This window comes from Pelodiscus sinensis, chromosome 2 (assembly GCF_049634645.1).
Source record: "Pelodiscus sinensis isolate JC-2024 chromosome 2, ASM4963464v1, whole genome shotgun sequence".
NCBI lineage: Eukaryota > Metazoa > Chordata > Testudines > Trionychidae > Pelodiscus > Pelodiscus sinensis.
In genome coordinates, this window is record NC_134712.1 from 150,430,900 (window position 1) to 150,457,945 (window position 27,046).

Sequence of the window (27,046 nt, forward strand, 5' to 3'; positions counted from 1 at the left end):
TAAGTGCATTGAGTTTATTTCCATGAGAGAGGCTCCACAACGAAGAAAAACAAGAGATCACAAAAGCTAAATACTGTAACAAATAGGGCTGGTTTAGATTTTATTTTGGCATTAGTTTTGTATCGTCGCTTCAAATGTTTTGAGAGGCACGGAAGAGAACCAGTGTGCACTTTGCTCAATGGCCAGCATATCCCTATTATATCAGTGACAAATGCCATCATTAATATGACAGTAGCTTTCTCAATGAGAATACTTATGTTTACATATATCATTAAGATCTGGCAGACATACATTATTACATGATTTACATAGCTAACCATTATTAGTAGGAACGAATAGCAGGTGGAACTGTTGCGCAGTCTTCTTCATTTAAAGTTTTGTCAATTACAGGTCTGTATTTTAAAGTAACCTAAAGATACAAAAGACAGTATTAACTAAAGCAAACAAGAGCAAGAAATCACAAATTATGTCATAGAAAATACTGGCAACTACTGCTCCATCACAATATTCAGAACTAGAAAATTGACAAAAAAAAACTTGCAAAAAGCAACATTAAGTCAAAAGCATCTCAAATGGGAAAAAAAAACCACCTCTTTCCAGATCTAAGTAAGATTTATTTCTAAGTTCCTTCTTGCTTCCCTACCAGTAACATCTTGGAGCATTTGAAGGCACAGTCTGTATTCAAGGGAATAAAATGCCTCATGTCACTCAACAAATCACCCTTCTGGCACTTAAGGAGGTTAATCACCTGGAAGGGGAGGTGATCCTGAGTACTTCGTATTAGAGCTGTACTGTAGATCACCTTGCAGGGGGAGTGTGCATATAGGGAGGGGGTTGTAAGAGCAGAGATTTTTAAAGCTGTAAATTATTTATACTAAGCATCACCACACACATCTGTGTAATAAGAATTATGAACTAGCCTGTTGTAAGATGAAAAACTATTCCAGTTCCCAGCCAAGTACAAAATCAATTTTCTACAAAGCAATTCAGGAATGGCTCTCATCTTGCACATTTAGTTCTTATACTCCTAAATTATACTACTGTACAGTAGACTTCCACTAATCTGGCACCTTTGGGACCCAGGTGGTGCTGTATTACCAGATATGTCCGAGTACCTGGAGGTACTATAAAGGAGCATACTCCCAACCCAATCCCCCTTCTCTCACCTCCCCTCCCCTCCCCTCTACCAGAGCCAAACTCCTCCCCTCCCTGCTGTAACCCAGTCTCTCTTCTGCCCCAACCTTATGTCTGGGTTCCAAGGCAGCTCCCTATGCTCAGCAGCCAACTGCTAGCAAATGCAGGCTGGACGCTATGTGCACTGGGGACTGTGAGCGGAATGGCGCATGATGGGAGTGTGCATGCGGTTTATAGTGGCCCGGCCGTGAGAGCGGCTGACTGAAGCACTTCCGCGTTCCAGTTACTGCCTGACTATTGGGAGTACCAGACAACTGGACACCAGACTATTGGAGTTTTACTGTATTTAACTAAATGAGGTACTTCATAAAGAAATTTCAACTAACTTCCATTACATTAATGCAATTTCCACTTGAAAAACAGGATGGGACAAAAGCCCCCCCCCCCCCCAACCCCAGAATCAACATACCTTCCCAGTCTTGGCATCCATAAAAGAAAGGGTGTGTTTTCTCCAATGCTCTTCAAAGGGTCTTTTCTGTTGCCCTTGTATTGGCTTGGAAAAGTCATATTCATCTACCCTTACCTAAGCAGTAAAAAGAAAGTATTATGCAGTAGATCACAAACTGCATTTTCCAAATGAATTTAACTACCAACAAGATTAGGTCACTTCTAATTATACTGCTGTAATACCAAATTAATGCTGTAATACCAGATTAAGTTTTGTTCTACATTTTATGTTAATTCCTGTTTTTATTTCAAAATTAGTGCAGAATTTCAGCAAGTTAAGTAGGATTGTAACTGTGTGGAAATTCTAGAGTGCATTATCTTCATATAATGCGTACACTGTTTTCAATCTTTTTATTGCTAGCCAGTGACCATATCATAGCTATTCTTTTTATCAATATTTTAAAAGTAAGATTCAGTGGGACTGATTAGAAGCTGTGTTTATTGCATCAATACCCAGCTGATTCTGGTTACTGAGATACTGATCAATGGGTGTGAAAGGGTCATTTAGATTTACTTAAACCATTGAGGCCACAAATCAGTTTACAAGCTTGAAGTCAATATCAGGAACACTTTTTCAAGCATCTTAAATCAATTTTAGAGTTTTAGGAATAAGCAATGCAAACTGAAACCTCAAGTATATGTGATTTAAAACCAAGATATGTTTGCCAAGAAAAGTTGTCCCATATGTATGAAAACCCTATTTATGAAACATGTTTAAAGTACACAAGCACCTTGTAGTCCTCTCTGGCATGAGCACCACGAGATTCTTTGCGAGCCTCAGCACCATAAATAGTTTGCATAGCACAAATCATCAAATTTTGCAGTTCCAAGGTCTCCACTAAGTCAGTATTCCACACCATACCTAGCAAGACATTACACTACATTGAAGTATGTTTAGCAACAAGTGTAAGTACTTCTCATCAATCTCTTTTGTTTGCTGGTACTGTACTTAGAAGACAGTACTGTAGTCACAACACATGTTTTCCTACGCAAAAAGTGCATCTCCATCATAGCATGCAGACATCTCTCGCCAGTCTTGCATCTTTCATAAGCTGACAATCAATTTTCCCTCTTTTCCATCCATGTGCAGAATAAACTGTGTGCGCACTGAGGCATATGCAAGTGTGCGCCCCTAGCAGAAAGAGAAAACCAAGCTTTCTGCTGATCACTGGCTGTTGCTGGAATCTCTCCTAAGCAGCCACACAAGTGCACGGTTTACAGGCAACATGTCTGATAATACTGATTAACTGTGCAAAAGTAGCATATTTTGGTTTTGAGGCATGTGCCTGCCACTACTAGAGACAATTGTGAAATCAAACTTAATTATCTGAGTCAAAAATAATTATTAAAGACTAAATGTGCCCAAAATGAGATTGAATCTTGCATGTAATGCATCAAAACACAATTTTGTCCTCATACTCAAGCAGCGTTTGTTTCAGCTTACAAAACTTGGCTCCAAATTTAAATGAGGTCACTTAAAAAAAAATCTTTGGAGCTAGCTGGGCAAAAAAGTTTTTCCAGCAGAATTTTACTGGTATCCAGTGGATACAGGCTACGTTTTTAAGAAACTGTATAATCCAATTGCAGGGATCACCAATACGCTGATATCATGTCATTCATCCATAAGATCTTAAATTGTATGACAGGCTTTTCCTCAACTTGGTGTCTAACAATCACTACAGCCTGTAACACAGCCTCTTTTAGAATGTTCAGTTCAAAGCCCATCTCTACAAGTAGCTACAAAAAGAAAAGTTGCGGAAAGGAAAAAAATAATTTACCGATTATTTAAGAAACTCTTGAGTTGTATCCTATTTTTAAAGGAAAAGGTGTACACCCTCCTTAGAGAGCTTAGTAAAGCTGGATTTGTGTATCTTTTTTCCCCAAATAAACATATACCAGAACATTGTTAAGAATAGATTAACCTTTACACATTATACTATTTTCAGGATTTGTTTATAATAAATTAAGACTAATATCCTTCTGCATATTTGAGGTGAACACACACAAGTTTTCTGGGAAGGAATAATATTTTCCTTATATTGAAAAGTGTTAGGTTTTTTTCTAGTTTGTGTAAGTTAACTAACATTTACACGTCTGATTTTTTCTAATCTACATTTGCATTCTATAAAACATTCAAACAGAACCTCTTTAAAATGTTTCCATGCAAATTCACAAATGTCAAGACAACTGCAACAATAGTTTTGAAACTGCAGCTCAAGTCAGTTGATTTTTATATTAACTCTTCATTGTAACTGAAAATACCTTTGAAATGTAGAGATTTACACACAGTGCGCCCCCACACTGAGTAAACACACGTACACCCACAGGTAACAAAATGAACACACAAGCTACTGTAGAATTGTACCTCTGTCAAATGTCTTCAGGTCATCCAAATCACGATAAATGTGGCCAAGTTTCTCACAGCCTTCCTGTAGTACAGAACCTGTTCGGAACACTGCAGCATGGCTTTGCATTGTCTACAAGACACCAAAATGTTTTAAAAAATAGTATACTTCCAAAACCTGTAAGAAGTTTCAAGGAAGGCATTAGAATGTCTTTTGTAATCTCAGTTTCTACAGAATTAAGCTTTCTTTTATAATTTCCCGTCATTGTGGTTGCAAACCCATTCTGTATGTGAAATAATGCAACGATTCCATTCTGAATAGGAAATCTGAAAAAGTTCTAAGGGCCAAACAATCCCCCACATATTTATGCAGGGATCGTCGAATTGAGGACATAAATGCGTGGTTGCGCAGGTGGTGTCGCAGAGAGGGATTTGGTTTCTTCGATCATGGGACTCTGTTCCGGGCACAAGGATTGCTAGGAAGAGATGGGATCCATCTAACCAAGAGAGGAAGGAGCATCTTCACGGGCAGGCTTACAATCCTAGTGACGAAGGCTTTAAACTAGGTTCGGCGGGGGACGGTGACCAAAACCCTGAGGGGAATGGGAAAGTCGGATACGGGGAAGAAATGCAGAGAGGAACTAGCAAGAAAGGAGGACCCCTGTTTCAAATGGAGAAGATAGGGTGATCAACTGGTTACCTGAGGTTTTTGTACACTAATGTGAGAAGTCTGGGCAACAAACAGGAGGAACTGGCCCAGTCCAAGAAATATGATTTAATTGGGATAACAGAGACTTGGTGGAATGACTCGCATGACTGGAGCACTGTCATGGAAGGGTATAGACTGTTCAGGAAGAACAGGCAGGGGAGAAAAGGAGGGAGGAGTTGCACTATATGTAAGAGAGCACTACGATTGCTCTGAACTCCAGTATAAAGAGGGAAAAAAACCTGTTGAGAGTCTATGGGTTAAGTTTAAAGGCACAAACAACAGCAGTGATGTTGTGGTTGGTGTCTGCTACAGGCCACAGAATCAGGTAGATGAAGCTTTCTTTGGACAACCGAGAGAAGCTTCCAGATCGCAGGCCCTGGTTCTCGTGGGGGACTTTAATCACCCTGACATCTGTTGGGAAACCAATATGGCAGTACACAGGCAATCCAGGAAGTTTTTGGACAATGTTGGGGATAACTTCTTGACAAGTGCTGAAGGATACAACAGGGGCCGTGCGCAGCTTGATCTTCTGCTCACAAACAGGGAGGAACTAATAGGGGAAGTGTGGAGGTGGGTGACAACCTGGGAAGCAGTGATCATGAGATGGTAGATTTCAGGATCCTGACCAAAGGAAGAAAAGAGTAGTAAAATATACACCTTGGACTTCAAAAAAGCAGACTTTGACTCTCTCAGAGATCTGATGGGCAGAATCCCCTGGAATGCTAACATGAAGGGGAAAGGAGTCCAGGACAGCTGGCAGTATTTTAAAGAAGCCTTATTGAAGGCACTGAAAGAAACCATCCTGACGCGTAGCAAGAGAGGCAAACATGGTAGGAGACCGGATTGGCTTACGGGGGAAATCCTTGGTGAACTTAAGCACAAAAAGGAAGCTTACAAAAAGTGGAAACTTGGACAAATGACCAGAGAGGGGTTTAAATGTATAGCTCGAGGATGCCGGGGGTTATCAGGAAGGCGACAATGGAATTACGACTGGCTAAGGATGTGAAGGATAACAAGAAAGGTTTCTACAGGCATGTTAACAAGAAGGTGGTGATCAGAGAGGGTGTGCAGCCCCTACTAGATGAAGGAGGTAACCTAGTGAAAGATGACGTGGGGAAAGCTGAAGTACTCAATGCTTTCTTTGCTTCCGTATTCACGGACAAGGTGGGCTCCCAGACTACTACGCTAAGTGACGCAAGATAGGATGAAGATGGACAGCCCTTGGTAGGTAAAGAACAGGTTAGGAACTATTTAAAAAAGCTAAACGTACACAAATCCATGGGTCTGGACTTAATGCATCCGAGAGTACTGAGGGAGTTGGCAAATGTCATTGAGGAGCCTTTGGCCATTATCTTTGAAAAGTTGTGGAGATCAGGAGAAATCCCGTATGATTGGAAAAGGGCAAATGTAGTGCCCATCTTCAGAAAGGGGAAGAAGGACGATCCAGGAAACTATAGCCCGGTCAGTCTTACCTCGGTTTCTGGAAAAATCATGGAAGGGATCCTTAAGGAATCCATTTTGAGGCACTTAAAAGAGAGGAAAGTGAATAGGAATAGTCAGCATGGATTCACAAAGGGCAAGTCGTGCCTGACTCATCTGATTAGGTTCTATGATGAGGTAACTGGCTCTGTGGGCCTGGGAAAGTCAGTGGATGTGATATACCTTGATTTTAGCAAGGCTTTTGATATGGTCTCCCACAATATTCTTGCCAGCAAGTTAAGGGAATGTGGTTTGGATAAATAGACGGTAAGATGGATAGAAAGATGGCTAGAAGGCCAGGCCCAGCGGGTAGTGATCAAGGGTTCGATGTCAGGATGGCGGTCGGTTTCTAGCGGAGTGCCCCAAGGTTCGGTTCTAGGACCGGTTTTGTTCAATATCTTTATTAATGACCTGGATGAGGGGATGGATTGCACCCTCAGCAAGTTTGCGGATGACACTAAGCTAGGGGGAGAGGTAGATATGCTTGAGGGCAGAGATAGGGTCCAGAGTGACTTAGACAAATTGGAGGATTGGGCCACAAGAAATCTCATGAGGTTCAACAAGGACAAGGGCAGAGTCCTGCACTTGGGACGGAAGAATCCCAAGCATAGTTACAAGCTGGGGACCAACCAGTTAAGTAGTAGTTCTGCAGAAAAGGACCCGGGGGTTACAGTGGATGAGAAGCTGGATATGAGTCAACAGTTTGCCCTTGTAGCCAAGAAGGCTAATGGCATATTAGGTTGCATTAAGAGGAGCATTGCCAGCAGATCCAGAGATGTCATTATTCCCCTTTATTCGGCTCTGGTGAGGCCACATCTGGAGTAGTGTGTCCAGTTCTGGGCCCCCCACTACAAAAAGGATGTGGACACACTGGAGAGGGTCCAGCGGAGGGCAACCAAAATGATTAGGGGGCTGGAGCATATGACTTATGAGGAGAGGCTGAGGGAGTTGGGTCTGTTTAGTCTGCAGAAGCGAAGAGTGAGGGGGGATTTGATAGCCTTCAACTTCCTGAAGGGAGGTTCCAAAGAGAATGGAGAGAGGCTGTTCTCAGTAGTGACAGATGGCAGAACAAGGAGCAATGGTTTCAAGTCGAGGTGGAAGAGGTCCAGGTTGGATATTAGGAAAAACTATTTCATTAGGAGGGTAGTGAAGCACTGGAATGGGTTACCTAGGGAAGTAGTGGAGTCTCCATCCCTAGAGGTGTTTAAGTCTCGGCTTGACAAAGCCCTGGCTGGGTTGATTTAGTTGGGATTGGTCCTGCCTAGAGCAGGGGGCTGGACTTGATGACCTTCTGAGGTCTCTTCCAGCTCTATGATTCTATGAGTAGGGCCTGGACCAGTAGGAAAGTAGAACCACACAGCACCACTCTACTCCCAGCTCTGCTCCAAACCTTTCCGAAGCCTCTGCCCCCAACTGAAGTCTGGCTCCAGACCTGGCCCTCAGCCCCCTTATCCATGTCTGCATTTTCCCCTGGTCTCATGTCTCTATTCTCAGTTCTGGGAAGAAAAGGGAGGGGGGCACAAGCCCGAAAAGCTTGGGGGACTACTGTCCTAAAATGTAAAAGCTACCAGGATTCCACAATGTAATAGGGAAGACTATAAAGGAGTTTAACTAGGAAGAGCAGAACTGAATGACAGAAAACTCCAATTATTCTAAGATTGTGGGTAGGGTTTGGGTAAAGTACCAACACTTTATACACAAAACTGGATCCCTGAACAGCATATACTGATTCTAGGTGCAAAAGTCACCTGTTTTGCTATAACCCCTGACTGGAATCAAATAAAGCTTGATGCATTTGCAATCTCCAATTATTAATTTGTGATGTTCAGAATTTTCAAGAGGTCCTGACTAAATCAATGAAAGTTTCTGAATCACAGTGAACTCAACTTACAAAAAGAACTGTTGTATTTCGAGTATAAGTCAATTCTGTGCTGAGTGAGGTTCAGAAGCACTTTAAAATGACTCATTAAAGTTATGACTATAGCCTAAATTATTTCTAAAAGGGCTTAAACTCACTTGGCCCACATTTTTGTTTGTAACTGGATACCCTCTCTCTACAAGTTCAACATGGAATGATCTCTAGGCTGTTAGTTAAGGTGGATTAAAGTTCTTGGAAGTTTAGCTTCATGTTGTGTTCAGCATCAATTCTCTAGATTTTGCTATAATTAATAAGAAAATTAAATGAAGGCATTGCATGAAATTAAAAAAGGGGGTATTCAACACAGGTAAGAAGGATTTTTTTTTTTAATACAACATATAATTATATTGTGGAACTCACTATTACAGCACATTGTAATAGTGAGCAAAATTCCGAAAGGGAAAGGACATATGTATGGATAACAAGAATATCCACTTATAAAAACATTTGGAAGAGATTAAATCTTACGCTTCAGGTTTTAATCCAATCTTTAGTAGAGATCATGGCAAGGCCTAATGTAGGTAGAAATTACATCACATGTTTACTGCAAGGTTCTTGTATCTTCCTCTAAATGATAAAATATGGTTGGAAGTGAATACAGGACTAAATGGACCACAAGTCACATCTAGTATCAGCTCCCGTGTTCCTAAAACTGTTGAAGTGGCTGTCTTACTACATTTCACTTCATGCATGAAGTGTAGTTATAGCCATGTTAGCCTCAGGATACTAGAGAGATGAGGTTGGCAATGCAATATTTTTCTTGGTCTAATCAAAGATATTACCTCATTCACCTTGTTTATATTTCACTTTTACAGCTAGGTGTTTCCTTCAGGAAGTAATCTTGGCTACCAATCAGATCCATATATAATGATTTGCAAACTAATCACTTAAGTCTTGTCTAAACACTTATAAAAACATAGTTATAGATTTGGCTTCTGGAAAACAGATTAAAGGCCACATTTTCACTTGCCGTGCTAGAGACCGATAATCTGGCATATGGTTTAGCAAGCCTAGTTAAAACCCATAAATCAAATGCTGAGGGCAGCTCCAGTCAGCAATGCCCTCAGTCCCAGTCATGAGAAGGGAAGCTGATGGGAACATTTACTCCTGTCGTCTTCCTTCTGTGAAGATGGCACCAAGCACATCTTAAGGTAAGCCAACTCCAGCTATGTATTTTACATAGCTGGAATTGTGTACCTTAACCCAACCCTCCTCTCTAGTCCTTATATATGCACAACATCTCAGAATTTGTGCGCGCTATGATTTATCAGATGCTGAGCTTAAAGCATAGACCAAAGAGCAAGAACAGAGCATTTTCATTGGTGAGTATGAAAATATTTCATTGGGAAAGGTGCATCTGATCAGATCAGACAAAAAGTAGATCAAAAGAGGATGACTGTTTCAAATAGACAGGAATAGAATTCCCTATAATCTGAGCCCTTGGACAGCTGCCCAAGTCAGATTAAAATGCCGCTCAGTTCATTAGTAGAGCGCCCACAGCTCTGATTCTATTGAAGGTGCACATCTGCTCATGCCTCAATGCACATTTTTTTCCCATCTAGGTATAGAGTAAATTGAGGGAACATTGGAGATTTCAAGCGGCATTTCTTTTTCCTAATTTAAAGGACAAGGGTGATCTTTTGGGCAGGTGATTCAAGCAGAAAGATCTTTGTGTAGAAAAAAGGCTGATATTGATAAACTTCAGTTTTCCAAAGCCTGAGCTTCATTTTACTAAATATCAACTTAGCTTTCATAAATATCCACAGTATATCTTAAATATCAACCTCAACTCAAGATATTATGCTCCAGTCACTGGTACTGAGGTCCTTACCTTCTGCATATTAAGTCTCAATTCTGATGTTCTTATGTTTCCATTGGCAAATCGTAGTTTGTCAAGATTTGCAACAGATTCTTCTCCAGCATTTGGTTTAATTGAGGGAACTGATTCTCCTATGAAGGGTAAATATCTTCATTTTTCTTATTCAATTATTTCAATAAGATCAAGATTTAACGATCCTCAGGCTTTCACAATCTTACAAAGCAATAATTATTTTAAGTGTTTTTTCTTCATTTTAATACATCAAAGTAAAAGTCTATGAATAAACAATAGAACCTGGAAAGTGATAAAATACACTTTTATGAAGCAAGACACATGTACTTTTTCTTGTATTATGTGGGATGCTTATATGAAAACATGAGTTCAGGATTCATCAATTCTCTGTGTTTATTCTCCACCGGAACTTGTTAGAAGCATGTTTAGTGGCTAGAGAGAGTATAAAATGAGATCACCCATGTTCCATTCCTGTCTGCCACTAACTTCATGTGACTTCAGTCAAGTTCCAGCCTAACAGTACTATGCTTGAGTTTCCTCACCCGGAAAGTGCAGCTACTACTTACCTGCTTCATGGGGATGGGTATATTCAGTTCATTTATGTTTACAGAGAACTCTGGGATTAAAGGAACCAGAGTGCAATATATTAACTATGCTGTCGAACATACATTTTTGTATGTTTTGCATCACAGGCGGTAAGTCAGGATGCATAATTGAACCAAAACATTTCAGAACAGACTTTCCACACTACCATTAAGTATACAATGTTTTACAGCTTGAAAATGGTTTAAATGTTAGTGTTAATTCTACTGTAATTCTGAAAATATATTTAACTTAAATAAAAGTGTAAATAGAATGTTAAGATAGTTAAGCTCAGAAGTAAGACAACAGTAAAAATTCCAGCCTTTACTCACACTATCCTTGATAACACTTCACACTGTGTCAAAGAAGACCTCATCAATACAGCCGCTCCCCGAGTTACGAACAAGTTATGGACCAACACTTGGTCCGTAACTCGAAGTGTTCGTAACTCGGATCCCATAGAGTTACATAGAGACCGCGCAGTTCGTAAGTGCGGATTGCTGTTCATAACTCGGATCCGCATTTACGACTACTTTGGTCATAAGTGGAGGTGGTCGTAACTCAGGAAGTGGCTGTAACCAAAGAGGAAACCAAGTTTTATCAATACTATGGAAGTATGCTATCCTATGCCAAATATCTATCCATTTACATTCTGTATTAGGTCCCAAGGGGGATCTACAGTTGATAATCCCAGGGTGTAGAACAGGCCTGGGCAAAGTACGGCCCGCGGGCCGCATCCGGCCCACCAAGCTACTGGATCCGGCCCACAGAGACAGGACCTCCTGCTTGCCCCGCGTGCCATGCAGAAAAGTAGTTGCAGGGCTCTGTTTCTGTTTTGAAACTGGAGAGCAGCGGAGCAGTTTTAGGATCTGCCCCGCCCCCAGCACATTCCCATTGGCCGGTTTCTAGCAGAAATCAGCCAATGCAACTTGCATGTTAGAATAACAGGCAGCTAAGAAGAACCATGCCCCCTCTCCTGGGCTCAGACAGTCATGAAGCACATGGCCAGTCAAGCAGGCTGGGAAACATTTTAAGCTCTGTAGGCAGGCAGGCAGGCAGGCTAGTTTGGCAGCTAACAAGTAAGTCTCTTGGCCACAGCCTGCTTCTGGCACCCCAGCCCTTTCCTGCCCCAACTCTCTGCCCCCCCCAACATACCCAAACCCTCTGTCCCCCTCTCACACCCATACCCCCTCCCAGACCTGGCACCCCAATCTCCTACCACCCTAGGTCACATCCCAAACCCCTGCATTCCAGTCTCCTGCCCTAGGTCACAACTGCCTGCTTCATCCCAATTCCCTCCCAGACTCCAGTCTCCCTCCTGCACCCCAGTCCCTTACCCAAAGCTCCCTTTTGCACCCAACCTCCATTCCAAAACCCATGTCTCCATGAATATCATGGAAGAGTGCAATCCTTGACCACTTTTCAAAATCTTGGAGTGGCCCCCTGTGACGGCACGTTGGGGGTTCCCCGTCTCCTGCACCCTGAAATGGCACAAACAGACAGTACCAGCCAGTGGAATTGAGGGTGGTTTATTGCTCCTCCAGCACAGCGCAGCACAGATGTAATCTGGTTACAGGAACTGGGCTAGGAGGCCTCAGGCCCCCTTGAGATGGGGGAGACTGGGCCCCTAAACTCCAGCTCCTCTCCCTAGGCTGTCTCATCCATCCTCCCAGACAGCCACCAGCCAACTAACCCACTTCCAGCCCTGCCCCCCAGCCAGGGCCGCATTCACCTTCCTTTGTTCCTCTCCATGGGGGGTGTCTGGCCACTGGTTCAACCAGTTTGTCCTTACCTCTGCCTAGTGAGGTTTTCCCTGCTGGGTCTTGCTCCAGACAACAGAGGTCACCACAGCCCAGCAAGTACCCCCACTACGTCACACCCCCCATCAAAAGTTATTGGCCACCGCTGCTGTAGAAGTTAATGTAGGCTACAGGACACACACAAGCATATTTGGGCACAAACTGATCTGTAGCACTTAAATGATGTGTGTAGACTCAAACTCATACTGAGGGAACAAGAGTGGTAAAGCCCAACTGAAGTGGTAAATAAGGATGGAGTGTCACATCTACTCCATATACAGAGAAAATGCAGTGATTATCGTTGTTGACAAGAAAGATGTGGGGAAAAGATCTCAAGCCTATACCTAGTAGACAGACTCACAGTTCTCAGAGAAATATGTATATTTGTACTGAAGAATTATCAATGGGGAGGATGAGTGGCAAAAGTTAAGGTCAGCGCTGGTCATGGGAACAGGAATCTCTGATTTAATTTAGATATAAGAGATCTGTTTTTTGGTTGAAAATGTAAAGTGTTCTATTATGATTTAAGTTATCTCAACCTTAATGCTTAGAGTTTCATGACTATATATTGTTCCCAATTTCAGAAAGGCATAGGAAGTGAGCCTATCATACAATATTTAAATCCCGTTTCTTCTCCCTGGCTAATATTAATAAAGCCTCTCTAATAAAAGAGTTAATCCAACTAAGATTCCTAGTTTGAGAGTACATTCCTTCTATATCTTGGCCCACATACCTAGTGGGACAGGGCTGAAGAGAGGTAAGTGGATGTTGTTTTAGATACAGATTTTATTTATACATGTAAACTAACCAGAAATGAGGGGCATTATGCTAACCTTTTTAAATAAACTAAAATAAAGTGTTCTTCTGATCCATAAAAATCAGAAGTTATTAAAATCAAAACCCACGGTAACCGTTTTAGAATGAGCTCATGTTTTTATATAAAAGTAGAACAACAGAAGTTACAGTGGAAAGATCTAAGTATTAAGTCATTCTGTAAACTGCTTTCTAAAGTATCAGATATGTTGCCATCTGACATGCACCTAAAGGAATTAATTTTATGTTAAAATTTTAAAATGTAACATGTTATACGTGCAAGGCTGCAGCAAATGTCATCATCTCAGACTTGTTTCAAGTAAGAACAAATAGTATAAGGTGAGTTTGCACTGTATCTTCCATCTTAAAATGTAGTACACTCCAAGACCTTGTTTCTTAAAACTCATGATAGCATCAGTAGTATTAAATTGTTCTGGTATGGAAGAAAATCCTCTCAATCACATCGTCCAATTGCTTTGTCAGAATTATATTGCCCTACAATTAGATACAATATAGGGACGTATGAGACTAGCCGACTATCCGATAAGCAGAAGTTTGTGTGACGAGTCACTTCCCACCCCCCCACTTTGCTGCCTCTATCAGAGAGAGACAGCAATGGGGGGGAAGAGGGGGAGGGAGGAGAGAAGCCGGAGCTGGTGTGGGGGAGATCCGGCTTAAAAGCCAGTTCCCCCCAGCACCATCTCTGCGGAGGGCAGGGTAGGTAGAGTCACAGCAGGGAATGGCATGAGTGGGGACTGAAGCAGTCTCTGCTCACACTGCTTCTGCTGCAATTCTGCTATTGAAATGTACAAGAGCCCCATTTCTAAAGGAAGCCCTGAATTCCCTGCACGGCTTCCACTTTTGAACTGTAGCAAGAGTTCAGAAGGACTCTTGCTACAGTTCAAAGGCGGAGGCGCTCTTGTAGAGTAATTGAATAGTTGATGGAAATCCCATCAACAATTTGATTAGTTTATTAATCTAAATTTAACATCCCTAATGCAGTATGGTGAATTCTTGACGTTAGTAACACTGCACATTATGTACAGCAACAATAGAAAATTGCAATAGCTTTATATTTTCAATAGTATAGCTATTAACCCTATAATTACTTGCTAAGATGTAAAGATATAAAGTAATAGAATGCCTTTTAGAGGATGGGAATTGATAACAATTTGTTCTGACAATATTTAAGGAGTTAAACTTGAACAGTCTTACCAGGCTTGCATAATTCTGCAATAGTAAGGGCACAAGCACGACCAAAGACCACCAAGTCCAAGAGAGAGTTTGCTCCAAGTCGATTAGCACCATGAACAGATGCAGAAGCTGCTTCACCACAAGCATACAAGCCTGGAACAACTTGATCTTTGCCATTCACATGTGTAATTACCTGTAATTTCAAAAGAAATTCACTCAACATGTTTGCAAAACCATCTGTAAAATAAGGATCACTAGCAGATGAGGCCCGTTTTTGTCTGGGCAAAATCTTATTGCCTAAATTAACATAGGAAAGTTCAAGAAATTAAATATACGTAATAGAAAATTTTATTCATGTACTTGCAAGAGGTAAAAGAGTTTTGAAATCCTGCAAAATTCAACTTCAAAGATTCATTTTATTGATTTACCATATATAGTAAATTTGAAATCAGAAACCTGTAAAGCTTTCATTACTCTTTCTGTAATTAATTTGAATTATTTTGTGATTTGCAACAGTAAAACTTTTCTTTGCACTAAAATTACAGTAGAATAGGTGACTCAATGTTAATTTTGTTAGCAAATATTTTGATGAACTCTACTCATAATAGCCAGGACTTTTTTCTGATGGAAAACAAAATAATTATTTAAATCTTTCACTCAGCATATTCTGGTGTAAAAAGTAGTGCATTCAGCAAATTTAAGTGGCAGGATTTTATGAAAAATTTGGTATCGGTAGGAAAGCATGAAGTATGACTATTTGGCACTAATAAATCCAGAAACTCACTCTTCAAAATATGTAACAGATTTGTAGTACAGCATCAAAGTTTCATTGTATTTGAATATCAGTTATTTATCTTGAAAGCACAAAGTCAGTTCAAATAGTAAGCAACCAATTTAAAGGTGGGAAAGGGAACACCATGAAAATAATTTATTAACTGAAAATATCACATTCTTTTATGCAATTTAATTATCAGGGCTTGACAAACGGGGCGAAATCTACTAGCCAGCTCCGTGCTGCGGATGCGCAAGACCCGCATTGTGCATGCGCACGCCGCTGGTGAACGGGGTGACCGGATGAAATCTACTCACCATGGGCGAGTAGAAACAGTGATTTGTCGAGCCTTGTTAATTATGATGTTTTACCGGCATCAATGTGAGACAAAGCAGCATGGCTCACCAAAATATTTTTGTAGTAAAATTCAGAGCAGAGTGGGAAGAAAATTGGACTCTATAATGCCAGACCATGTTGACAAGGCAGAATTTTATATTTATTTTAAAAACTGATCTAAATAAACTAATCCAAGAAATCAGACTGGTAAATTCTCAGATTCGCTCAGCCTGACACAGGGACTGGTTGCCATTAAAATTGGTATTTACACAGCAGTGAACTTAAGTTACCAATTTTAGTGCAGAGAATGCAGTAATGGAGCTAATAATCCATATCACCTAAACCTTTAATGATTTATAGTTCAAGCCCATCTATACAGCCATTTTTAACTATACAGTATTACCCTCGTCTGAATAAACTTTCACATGGACAGTTTAAAGAACGCCTGTATACTTAATGCATATTGAAAAGACTACATTTCATATTTTGCATATTGTCTCTGGAGTTCCATCCCTATTCAAACATCCCAAGAATGCTGTGACAACTTGTTTACAAGACAAACAAAGTTATAACTTTTTCAAGTTATCTTAATATTATATCATTTAACATACTTGTACATATAAATTTAGTAGCAAGCTCACTTCAGACTAATTTTATAAGGAACCCAATATTTCATTTCTACTAGAGAAAACAAGATTTCACGATACTGATCTATGATAGTTACCTGCCCTTTGTAGTTAGTAGGAATACCTCCCATATTGTAATGCACAGTAGGAAGAACAGGAATAGGTTCTTTTGTGACATCCACACCAGCAAATATCATAGCTGTTTCTGAAATTCCAGGGAGGCGCATTGCTAGCTGTTGTGGTGGTAAATGGTGCAACTGCAAATATACATGATCTTTCTCAGGGCCACAACCCCTAATGTGAAAGGAAATAGGAGTGAAAGGTTGGAATACTGCTCTCCACAGAATTTCCCCTATATAAAAGCACTCATTTCTAAAGTATCTTGACCATATTATCTAGACACTATATATAAAGACTTCAATTTTATCCAGTCATCTGCATGGTAACATGAACCACAAAAAACACCAGAAAAACAGAATTTAAGTCATTTTATTTCTGCTTTGAATAATCATTTGGGAGTTCAAAACAGATATTCACAACCAAATGTGTGTGTGTGTGTGTGTGCGCGCGCACGCGCTTACAGATGCATCCTATTTAGAAAACTGATGCATCTGGAAGCAGAGAAGAGCATCAATAACTGACCTCCTTCCCCAACCTTAGTACACGTAAAATGTTCCCCATTCTACTGTCTTTCCTACCATAATTATGAAATTCCTGTATTTTAAATGAATTTCTAAAACAACTTTAATATGAAGTCTCCTAGTGTCCTGCAAAGATGTTGATGTTACAGCAATTTACAATTTGTAGATTACAGTTATCAGACCATTTAGAAATTATCTAGTGAATCATCAGGTGAATGTTAAGAACATCTGTGGTATCTTTTGACTTCAGAAAAATATCAAACAGGTATGGGCCAGATTTTCAAGAGCACAGCAGCTCTTGCTGTCTCCAATGAGAGCTGATGCGTTCTGAGTGTTTTTGAAAATCTGGCTTAAAGCTTTAATTTTACTAAAACAAAAAAGACTAGAGAACTTTTCTGATTACCCTTTTAAAAGGGATCAAGATTTTTGCCTAAAATATATGTAAAATCTTCAGCCTTCTACCAGTTTAACATGGCTGCTCGAGATGATCCAAAATCTTCCATGAACTATTGCAACTCCCTATCTGCTTTTACCAAATACAAAAACTTATGTCACTGAAAAATTAAACAAACCTTCCTTCGCGGATTTCAATCGTCATAGAACGAGACACAACATCTCTGGAAGCAAGGTCCTTTGCAACAGGCGCATATCTCTCCATAAATCTTTCACCTTCACTGTTAATAAGAATACCTCCTTCACCACGACAACCTTCTGTAATAAGACAGCCAGCACCATAGATGCCTGCAAAGCAAGAAGCAGCAATGTTATGAAATACTTACAAGATAATTTTGTAATCAAGTTATTGTAAAAACAAAAGTATTTAATTTAAAAGATACGGAGGATTCCATAAGACAAAAGTGACACAGATCTCTGGCAAAAGGTCCCCTGTTCTTTGCAAACTGCTCTCACTTCAGACCGACAAAAATATCTTATAGGATGTTTATCTATAAAACAGTAAAATGTAAGGGTACGTCTAGACTACATGGCTCCGTCGACAAAACCATGTAAACTAGTTTACCCGGCATAGTCAATGAAGCAGGGATTTAAGTAATCCTCGCTTCATTAAAATAAAAATGGCCACTGCGCTGTGCCAACGATCAGGTGATCTGGCACAGCGCAGCAGCGTTTCACGAGGCATACTAGAGCAGTCAACAATGGCTTCCCTTGTCGACCATGCCGCATCTAGACTACCGCGCTGTGCCGGATGAGCTGATCGTCAGCACAGCATGGTGGCCATTTTTATTTTAATGAAGCTGGGATTATTTCAATCCCCACTTCATTGACTATGCTGGGTAAACTAGTTTACATGGCTCCGTCCACAGAGGCATGTAGTCTAGATGTACCCTAAGGTATCTACAGAAATGTTTGACTTGTTAAGACTCAATACTTGTGAGATGTATACAAAAGTAATATTTACTGAAAATGTATTTATTCTGAAAGTATGCTTTATGGACTTGGAGTAAAAATTAGTCATGGGGTATTGTGTCTTAGTGATGACCTGTTCAAGCAAGGTAAATACAGGGCTGACATAGCCTAGAGAAGAATGCTTATGTGTTTGAAAGGCTGAAGGTGTCAGAAACCTGACACCCAGCACAATAAAAGACAGTCCCTTTTCCCAGAAGCGGGGAATAATAAGGTCACTCACAGTACTGGCTACCACGAGAACTGTTACACCTCTGAATATTAGAAAGTTAATATTTTAAATTGCTTTCTATTATATTCCACCCTTGGACTGATTTTATGACAGTCTGCAATTCCACATAATTGCTGCTCTACTCCTTACAGCTAAAAGGAAGGAGGAGGAGTGCAACAGATATGCTTCTGTGGCTCCCTGGATCACCCAGGGAGTAAAGACTTAGCTCAGTATTATCTTCTCTTCCCTCAAATTTAGCAAGACCCTCTTCATTCCTCTGGGTGATCCTGGGAAGTGACAGTGTTGACTGATTTACAAAATTTAAAGGAATACTGGTTTTGGTAATTCAAAAGCTTAATTAACATTCTTTGACCAAAAAAATCTTAATGTTATACATGTGTATATATATTATATGTACCACCACACAATGAAATAGTCAGAAAATTGTAGTTATAACACCTTTGACAGTTAAGAAATTCAAAGATCAAGTAACCATATCTCATTCACTTTTCAATGTGGACCATTAGCCTTCATTACCCCTACGTTAAATACAGGTTCTTTACTACAAATAACAAGGATAATCCGAAAGACACACTGTACTTCACTTTAACACCAACACCTAGTTTCTTAGCTTCCATAAACATTTTTATAATTACAATATAAGAAGCAGTCCAACAGATTTCCACCTACCCTAAAAATGAACAATTGCTGGAAGACGTCATGATATTTCAATACATCTTCCCCTTCCCACTCTCACTACAATTCAGATATCTAGCCAATTTACTTGGTAATTATGTCCCCACACCTTCTGAAATCACACAAACTGCACAACAATAAACTTATGACAGGCCTGGCAGGATGCAATTTAAATTGATAGTTGTCCATAAAGGTGGGCTTCTCCTAATAGAAATTAATGGAAAATAAATAGATGACAGTCTCAAACACATCCTCCCTCTCACATAGCACCCACAGGAATTCATGTTGTAGGCCCTGCAATCATATAGGCAATTTTTACAGTCCTGATGTTATGATTCCACTTGCTAACTGCTAGGAGCACAGAGGCTGCTTTCAGACAGAATCCACTAAGCAGCTGGGTTGGACTTCCCTATGGCTGTGGGTTAGTCATCATGGCCCTCACCAACTGCTTCTGCTCTCTCTGCCATCACCAGAGTTTTCTCCATACCTTGCACCTGCAAGGATCCAGTCAGTGTTTTCTCTAAGCTGCCTGGCAGCAGAGCTTCACAGGTGATTAATTAGTCAGTCAGCTCCATGCAAGGAGCCCTGGGAAGCTGTGCCACCACACAGCTTAGAGCAGCAGTTTCCAACCTTTTTAAGCCCAAGATCACTTTTTGAATGTAAATGCAACCCAGGATATAGCTCAAACCCAAATACCCTTGCTCTTCCTCCTTCATGCCTCTCCTCTCCGAGGTCCTGCCCCTGCTCACTCCATCCTCCCTCCCTTTCACCAGGTAGGGGCAGATGGGTTTGGGCACAGGCTCTGGTCTTGGACTAAGGGATTTGGAGCGTCAGGGGCTTTGAGCGGAGCCTTGACCACAGAGTTGGGGGTGCAGGAAAGGGTTCAGGTTACAGAATGTGTAAGAGTTTGAGTCCAGGGGGCTCAGGACTAGGACAGGAGTTTAGGGTGCAGAAGGGGGTTCATACCTCTTGTGGCTCCTGGGTGGTGGTGCAGTGGGGCTAAGGTAGGCTCACCCCTGCCCTGCCCCACTCTCAAAAGCAGCTAGCAAACTCCCTACAGCCCAAGCCCTATTGTGCCCCCCATCCGTTCTGTGGGGATAGAATACATGGTGGGAAGGGGCACCCTGACATCAGTGCCCCTCCTCTGCACTACAAGCAGGAGGCTCTGGGTGGGAGGGCGGAGGGGAGAGCTCCAAGGGCAGAGGGCAGGAGCAGCATGGCAGTGGGGGGAGTGCAGCTCAAGTGCTGTGCTTGATAGCCTCTTAGCCAGCCAGTCACGATCACCTGTCAGAGGCTCTAAGATCTATCAGTAGAGCTCAATCTACTGGTTGGTGACCATGGGCTTAGAGGGAACACTGGTCAAAGCCTGCTCACTCACTGGAGGGCACTGGGACTGTCAAAGGAAGAACCTTTCAGCAGCTGTGTGGCCTTCTCTACAACTGGGGGTTCATCACTCTCCTTAACATCCCTGGCCAAGGATCTCTCTTCCCCAGACCAGGACCAGAGTCTCCTACAACTTCTGTCTGGGTGCGTCTAACCCCTTGGCCATGGAGAGAGCCCCCTGCAGCCCTGCTCTAATCCCAAAATTCCCTTTAATTTCCCACAACTGTGAAAATAATGTATATTAATACTTAAAACTTCCTCCAGAATACTTGATGAATGAAATGGACGTAACATGGAAAATACAAAGGCAAACGTGCAGGGGCCTGAACTATGAAAACCCTGACTTCAGTTATTAGGATGTCTTTAAAGTTCAAAAATACAGTATTGATTAATTTGTTTCTTAATTCTGGGAAGCATTAGTGTCAAGAAATCAGTTGATAATTCCTAAAGAAATAAGATTAAAGTGTACAATCTAAAATTTAAAACATGAAAGGAAGAATTCATTTGTTATTTTAAAGAAAGACTCAAATGGAGGCAATAAATTACAATTCTGAAAGGTGAATATAAATTGATGTATAAAATTATTACTAGGGGGCTGCGCCCCATGCTCACCAATCCCCCTTCTTGTGGGGGTTAGGCAAACCCAACTCTCCCCACAGCCACCGGGGAGGTTGGGCTGTGGCTCCGCCAACCCAGGCCCCTTCTCTTCTCCCTTCCCTCTGATGGTCCAGGCCCCTGCCCCCCGCGAGCCTGGACCCCTTTTCCATCCCTCTCCCCTCCCCCCCCCCCCGCCAAGCTAGCCTGGGCCCTTTCTCCCTCCCCCCACTCCCCAGCCAGCCCAGGCCCCTTCTCTCCCCCATGCCTCCCCCCCACCTCGCCTCTCCCAGCTGCGGTGTGTGCCAGGCTCAGGTCTAACCCTGGTGGCCAGGGAGGCACAGGTAGTGCTGTGCACACACAGTGCTTTGGGGCACTGCAGCCAGCTGAAGTGGGAAAAGCAGCAGCGTGAGGGCCACTGTCCCGACCTCTTCCCCATGAAGTCCTGCCTGTGCTGCTCACTGCCCTATCCCTACCCACAGAGCCCAGGGTTGCCATCCACCCACCGAGAGCAGAAGGGAAAGAGCCTACAGGCCAGTGTGATGGCTCCCCGGATGGCTCGGGTGCTTTGTCAGCTGCGGCAAGTGCAGCTGCTGGAGAGGGGGTCAGTCTCCATGGGGGTAGATGGATTCCAGGAAGTCGGGCACCACGCTCCAGCTCCCCAAGAGCCTGGTGGCAGAGGAGCCTTACTCTTAGTACTTGTCACCAGGCTGCTGTCCCAAGCACTGCACAAACACTCCCACCCCGGTCTATCACAGCTGCAATGTGGGGTCTGCCAGCCACTGTGCCATGTTTCTTGACACTGAAAAACCTATGGGGTGGGATAGAGGAAGGTGAGTAGGTGCTTGGTTTAAAGAAACAATTGCAAGTGGTGAGAGGAAGCAGCGAGGTCAAGCTTCAGCTGGGGGGAAGGAGGAGGCAGGATGCAGAGTGACGTGATAACATCACCCTGTTGTCCCGCAGGAAAAAACTTTACTATATAGAGAGAGATTTGTTACAGTATTTGAAGCCCAAAATTAACGGAATGCAAGTACCAAAAGTACGTAAGTACATTTCTATGCAATTGTAAAAGTTTCTCCCACTTTACTTCATAAGACTCCTGAATTGAGGGATCTATATTTCTCCTACCACAATTGCAGATATCAAAAACATCTAAACAATTTCAATGAATGGAAATTCTTTGCTCCATTTAGTTGCTTACAATGTTAACTTTTGCATGAGAATCTGTAGCCTGAAAAGAGGTGGTAAGGGTAAGTGGTAAAGCTTTTAAGCTGTTTAACACACCACAGATCTTAATAATGTAAAACTGTGAGGCTTAATATTTCAGAGATGTTCTTTCTGAATATTTTAAGTTCCTGGAAAACAAAGGTTGCCTTCCTAGACTTGTAATCAAGTGGTTCTCAACCAGGGACAAACATACCCTAGGGGAGAACATAGGGACCTTCCTGGGTACTGTACATCAACTCATCTAAATTTTTCTCTAGATTTAACAATCATCTACACAAAAAGCACTATCAAAGATAGAACTAACTAAAATTTCATACAATTATCTATTCATACTTCTCTATATACTGAAAAGTACAATATTTATATTCCAATAGCTTTATATGGTAAAAGTCAGAAAGTATACAATTTTAGTAATAGTGTGCAGTGACACTTATATTTTTACATCTGATTTTGTAAACTAATTGTTTTCAAGTGAAATGTAACGTGGGTGTATGCACACCAAATCAGACTCCTGAAAGGGATACAGTAGTCTGGAAAGGTTGAGAGCCAATGTTATATTGTACCTGTAGGATGGAACTGTACAAATTCTAGGTCCTGGCAAGGAAGGCCAGCTCGTGTGACCAGAGCTGTGCCATCACCTGTGCTGGTATGAGCAGATGTGCAACGGAAGAAGGTGCGGCCATATCCACTAGAGAAAACATTTCAAAAATTAAAATTTGTCTGCAATAGTTTCCTTAAGAAATCAGTAGAGAAGCAGTCAGATATCATTAGGATATTCAGCTTATTCACTGCACTTTGTGCAATGCAGATTTATAATTCAACTAAAGCAGAGGATAATTTCAACACAGCATTCAGTCAGCCACTGTAATCATGTATCACACAATTAAGATATTCACACATTTAAATTGAATCAACGGTGAACAAAACTGATAGATTATCTGCTATGTAACTTGACCACAGAGAGCATCATCTAGCGCAGGGTTTCCCAAACTATGGGTCGCCTTTACATTTCAAAAGGGTCCCCAGGTGGCTCTTAAGGAACCATTCACACATTTTTTGAATTGCCCTGTGCCACCAAATCTTCCTGAATTGTCAAAATGGGTGCCCATCTGGAAAAGGTTGGGAACTGCTGATCTAGCTCAATTAGTATCTGAGAAATAACTTGAGACCAGCAGGTGGCAGAGCAATAGCACTACCCTTTCTTCACAATTTCTAACCAGAGTTCTTTTCATAAACTGTCAATAGAATCCACTGGACACGGGTGGAGGGAATCGGGGTACAGGAAAGGATGCAGAAATTTGAGTTGTGAGCTAGGGCAGGAGGGGACTGATCTGGGGCAGGGGACTGGGGCGCCAGATCTGGGAGGTAATATGGATATAGGAGGGGGGCAGAGGGTTGGGGAAGGGAGGGATTGGGGTGCCAGAGGTAGGCTCTGTCAGGAGACTTACCAGCCAGCAGCAGTTCCCGAATCATCCTCCCTGCCTGCTCCGCCCCTGCACAGGCCGCAGCCATGTGCTCTGGAGCACCTTGTGCTTCATGGCTGCCTACTATTTAAATGGGCAGCTCCCATTGGCCAGTTTCTGGCTAGAAACCAGTCAATGGCATTGTGCTGGGGGTAGAAGCAACTCCTGAAGCTTCTCCCCTCCCCTCCGGACTCACAGTTTTTAAAGAAAAACTGCCCCACAGCTGCATTTCTGAGCGGTTTGTGTGGGTGAGGCGAGGCAAGCAGGAAGCCTGCCTGGCACTCCTCGCAGCATTCATGGGCCGGAGCCAGTGGCTTGGCGAAACGGATCCAGCCCATGGGCCATATTCTGCCCAGGCCTGCAGTAGGCCCTACATATATGTTTTCCTGCCATAGCCAGTTTACATCTAGCATTTTAAGTAAAAGAAGAAAGTACAATGTAACTAAAATATTTAAAGATTATCCTTCACTTCACAGACTACATTAACTGCCTCCACAGACTCTAGCTTCATAACTTAAAGCCTTTTAAATTACTCAACCTTAAAATTCAAACTTCAATCAATGCAGTATATTAAAGCATGGAACTAAAACTAATTAGAGTAATTAAATTGCATGTATTCTGTTTTTTTACCCAAAAGATAAAAAGTGATTTAACTAGAGCAGGGTTTCCCAACCTATGGGTCGGGACCCAAATATGGGTCGCCATTACATTTCAAAAGGATCGCCAAGTGTCTCCCCCAGGTAGTTCTGCCCTCCCTACTCACCCCGTTTTTGAATTGCCTTGGGTCACCAAGTCTTCCTGAATTGTCAAAATGGGTCCCCATCTAGAAAAGGTTGGGAACCACTGAACTACAGGCAGTATTATTCTCATTTAACAGATAGGGAAATGAAGAAATATGAAGTAATACGTATTGTGCTAGGTCACAGTGTTCCAATAGCATAATTTGAACTCGAACCCTTGCCTACAACCGTATTTTTCTCCTCTAGCTTCTAGATTATGCTACCTCACATTATAAAACATTTTTCCATTACATTACCCAGTGGCAATAACAGTGTTCTTTGCTCTTAAACGATGTATCGATCCATCTTCTATGCAAAGTGCAATGACCCCACAACATTCACCATTTTCCATCAGGCGATCCAAGGCAAAATACTCAACAAAGTAGCTGGTATCATATCGTAGAGACTAGAAAAGAAAACATTTGTAACAGTTAAGGAATGTGCAAAAGTTAAAGCCACCCCACTTTTTCAATGTCTCATTAAAGGGCTTAGTTAACATAAGAATAAAATCAGACTCTGTTTTCATGGAAACTATTTTCCAGATAAGCCTGTATGCAGAAAGTCTGTGGCTCTTTTAGGATGATTGTATTCTAGAATATAAAAACTTTTAGATTGAAGAGGTCACATTTAATTACCAAACTATTTAAAGGAATACAGTCTCACATCAAACTTGTCTGAAAATGTTTAACCTATCAACATGAAGTTAGGTGAGAAAAAAAAATACATTTTTCATTCTACTTTGTGTGTTTGACAATACCTAGTATATGGTGAATCTCTCTTTTTAGGTGATCTGTTTCTATCCCATACACTACTAGCATGTTATCCCTCAATTTACCAAGGGGAAACTTCACTTTACACTTCAAGCACTATAAGGGGGTGTTAATGGTGTGTGTTTTAATGGGACTGAGGAATGGACTGGCTTTTGAGATTTTGCATTTCAAATGCCACTTTGAGGATACAGAGTGCCAGCAATAAGTGGATCCCTGGCGCTCCCTTCATTTCTGAAAGAACCAGATAGCAAATTGAAGCAGGTTTCTGATCTCTCTTCACCTTCCCTCACCCACCCCCATACTATTTCTCTGTATTATGGTTCCACATACAGACTTCATTCAAGATTGAGAGGAACAATTAGCTAAGGCTCAGTAAACAATGCATGAAGTACATGGGCTGTTAAATTAGGTCTAGAAGCCATTTACTAGTTCTTAATGGTATGCTGGGTATTTGTTCTTTTTTATGGCCTTGCACAGCAGCGTGGTGGTAGCATTTTTTCATTGTCAGAATCACGCTTACTGTAACTGCCCATTTTTCTTGCTGTGATCGTGGAGGCTAGTTTTACTTGATACTTCCTTGTTGGGGTGTCCTGCCACTCTACTTGACCCATGAAAAGATCAAGATGAACTCTGATTTAAAAAAAAACAAAAAACCCCACCAACCAACAAATGGTCTGGCAGCAGTTTATAGACTAACAAAACATGTAAATGGTATCATGAGCTTTCGTGGGCAAAGCCCACTTCTTCGGATGACCGGAGTTATGAGTTTGGGATGTGAACACTCGAAATAAATAGGAGCAGGGAAGGGGGGAGGAGGAATAAGGGAGGGGCTGGGAGACAGATCAGTAAGTATCTGGAGAATGGATACTTAAACATAAGCAGATAAAAATCAAAGTCAGTCCTTCCTGACATAGGAATCGATCTATCAACCGTGATTTTTATCTGCTTAGGTTTAAGTACCCATTCTCCAGATACTTACTGAAACACACACACACACACACACACACACACTCTCTCCCTCTCCTCCTCCCTCCGAGTGTTCACATCCCAAACACATAACTCCAGTCATCTGAAGAAGTGGGCTGTGCCCACGAAAGCTCATGATACCATCTACATGTTTTGTTAGTGTATCAAGTGTTACCAGACCATTATTTGTTTTTTTTTCTGTAACAGACTAACTCTGCTACCCTCTGAAGCTCTCCTTCTGAGTTGCCAGGGTAGGAGAGAGTGAGTGCGTGAGTGTGTGAGAGAGCAGCAGTAGGCGAGTGTATCATGACAGCAGCAAAAGGAAGAAACAGTAGCTTTCTCTGGACACAACACCGGTATACAATTTTTTAGACGCCATCTGCTTCAGAGATAAAATGTGCTATTTATTATGTTTTTTGATGTGCTGAATTCAAATATGACAATTAAAACAACTGATTGGCTAGTGTTTCAAAGATATTTAAGTTTTTACATTTTACGTCTATGTATATTGTGTAGATAGAGTTTTAATCATAAATTGTAAACCTAGGTCTTTTCATGTGTTTATGGTTGCTTTACATGATAATATTTCACCTGTCCGGTTTATGTAACACTTTAAAAATCAGCAAAAGGGTTATATAAATAAAAATTATGAAACAAAAGGCAAAAAACTACTATGTACATAGTTTAAGCCTATTCAGTGTCTACTCGGAACTTCTTGGATTGTCTCGTATTATTAAATGGAGCATCTCAACAGTTTTGGAACAGTACACATTTGCACATACTTATAGATAGTTAAAACGTCTCTAGTAGCCGTGTCAGTCTGTACCTTGTACATTGTTATTAATACTTT

The 27,046-nt window shown here is 41.5% G+C and overlaps 1 protein-coding gene across 1 annotated transcript; it reads right to left on the reverse strand.

Annotated features, from left to right (window-relative positions):
• Positions 1–27,031, reverse strand: LOC142826880 (succinate dehydrogenase [ubiquinone] flavoprotein subunit, mitochondrial-like). The gene is made up of 11 exons (XM_075919829.1): positions 27,023–27,031; positions 24,718–24,866; positions 22,782–22,906; positions 17,258–17,426; positions 16,143–16,338; positions 14,332–14,503; positions 9,923–10,041; positions 4,007–4,118; positions 2,373–2,503; positions 1,604–1,717; positions 1–409 (listed from the first exon to the last, which is right to left on the reverse strand). The coding sequence occupies exons 1-11, from the start codon at positions 27,029–27,031 to the stop codon at positions 323–325; spliced, it is 1,383 nt and encodes a 460-aa protein (XP_075775944.1). The 3' UTR covers positions 1–322.
• Positions 27,032–27,046: the final 15 nt, after the last annotated feature.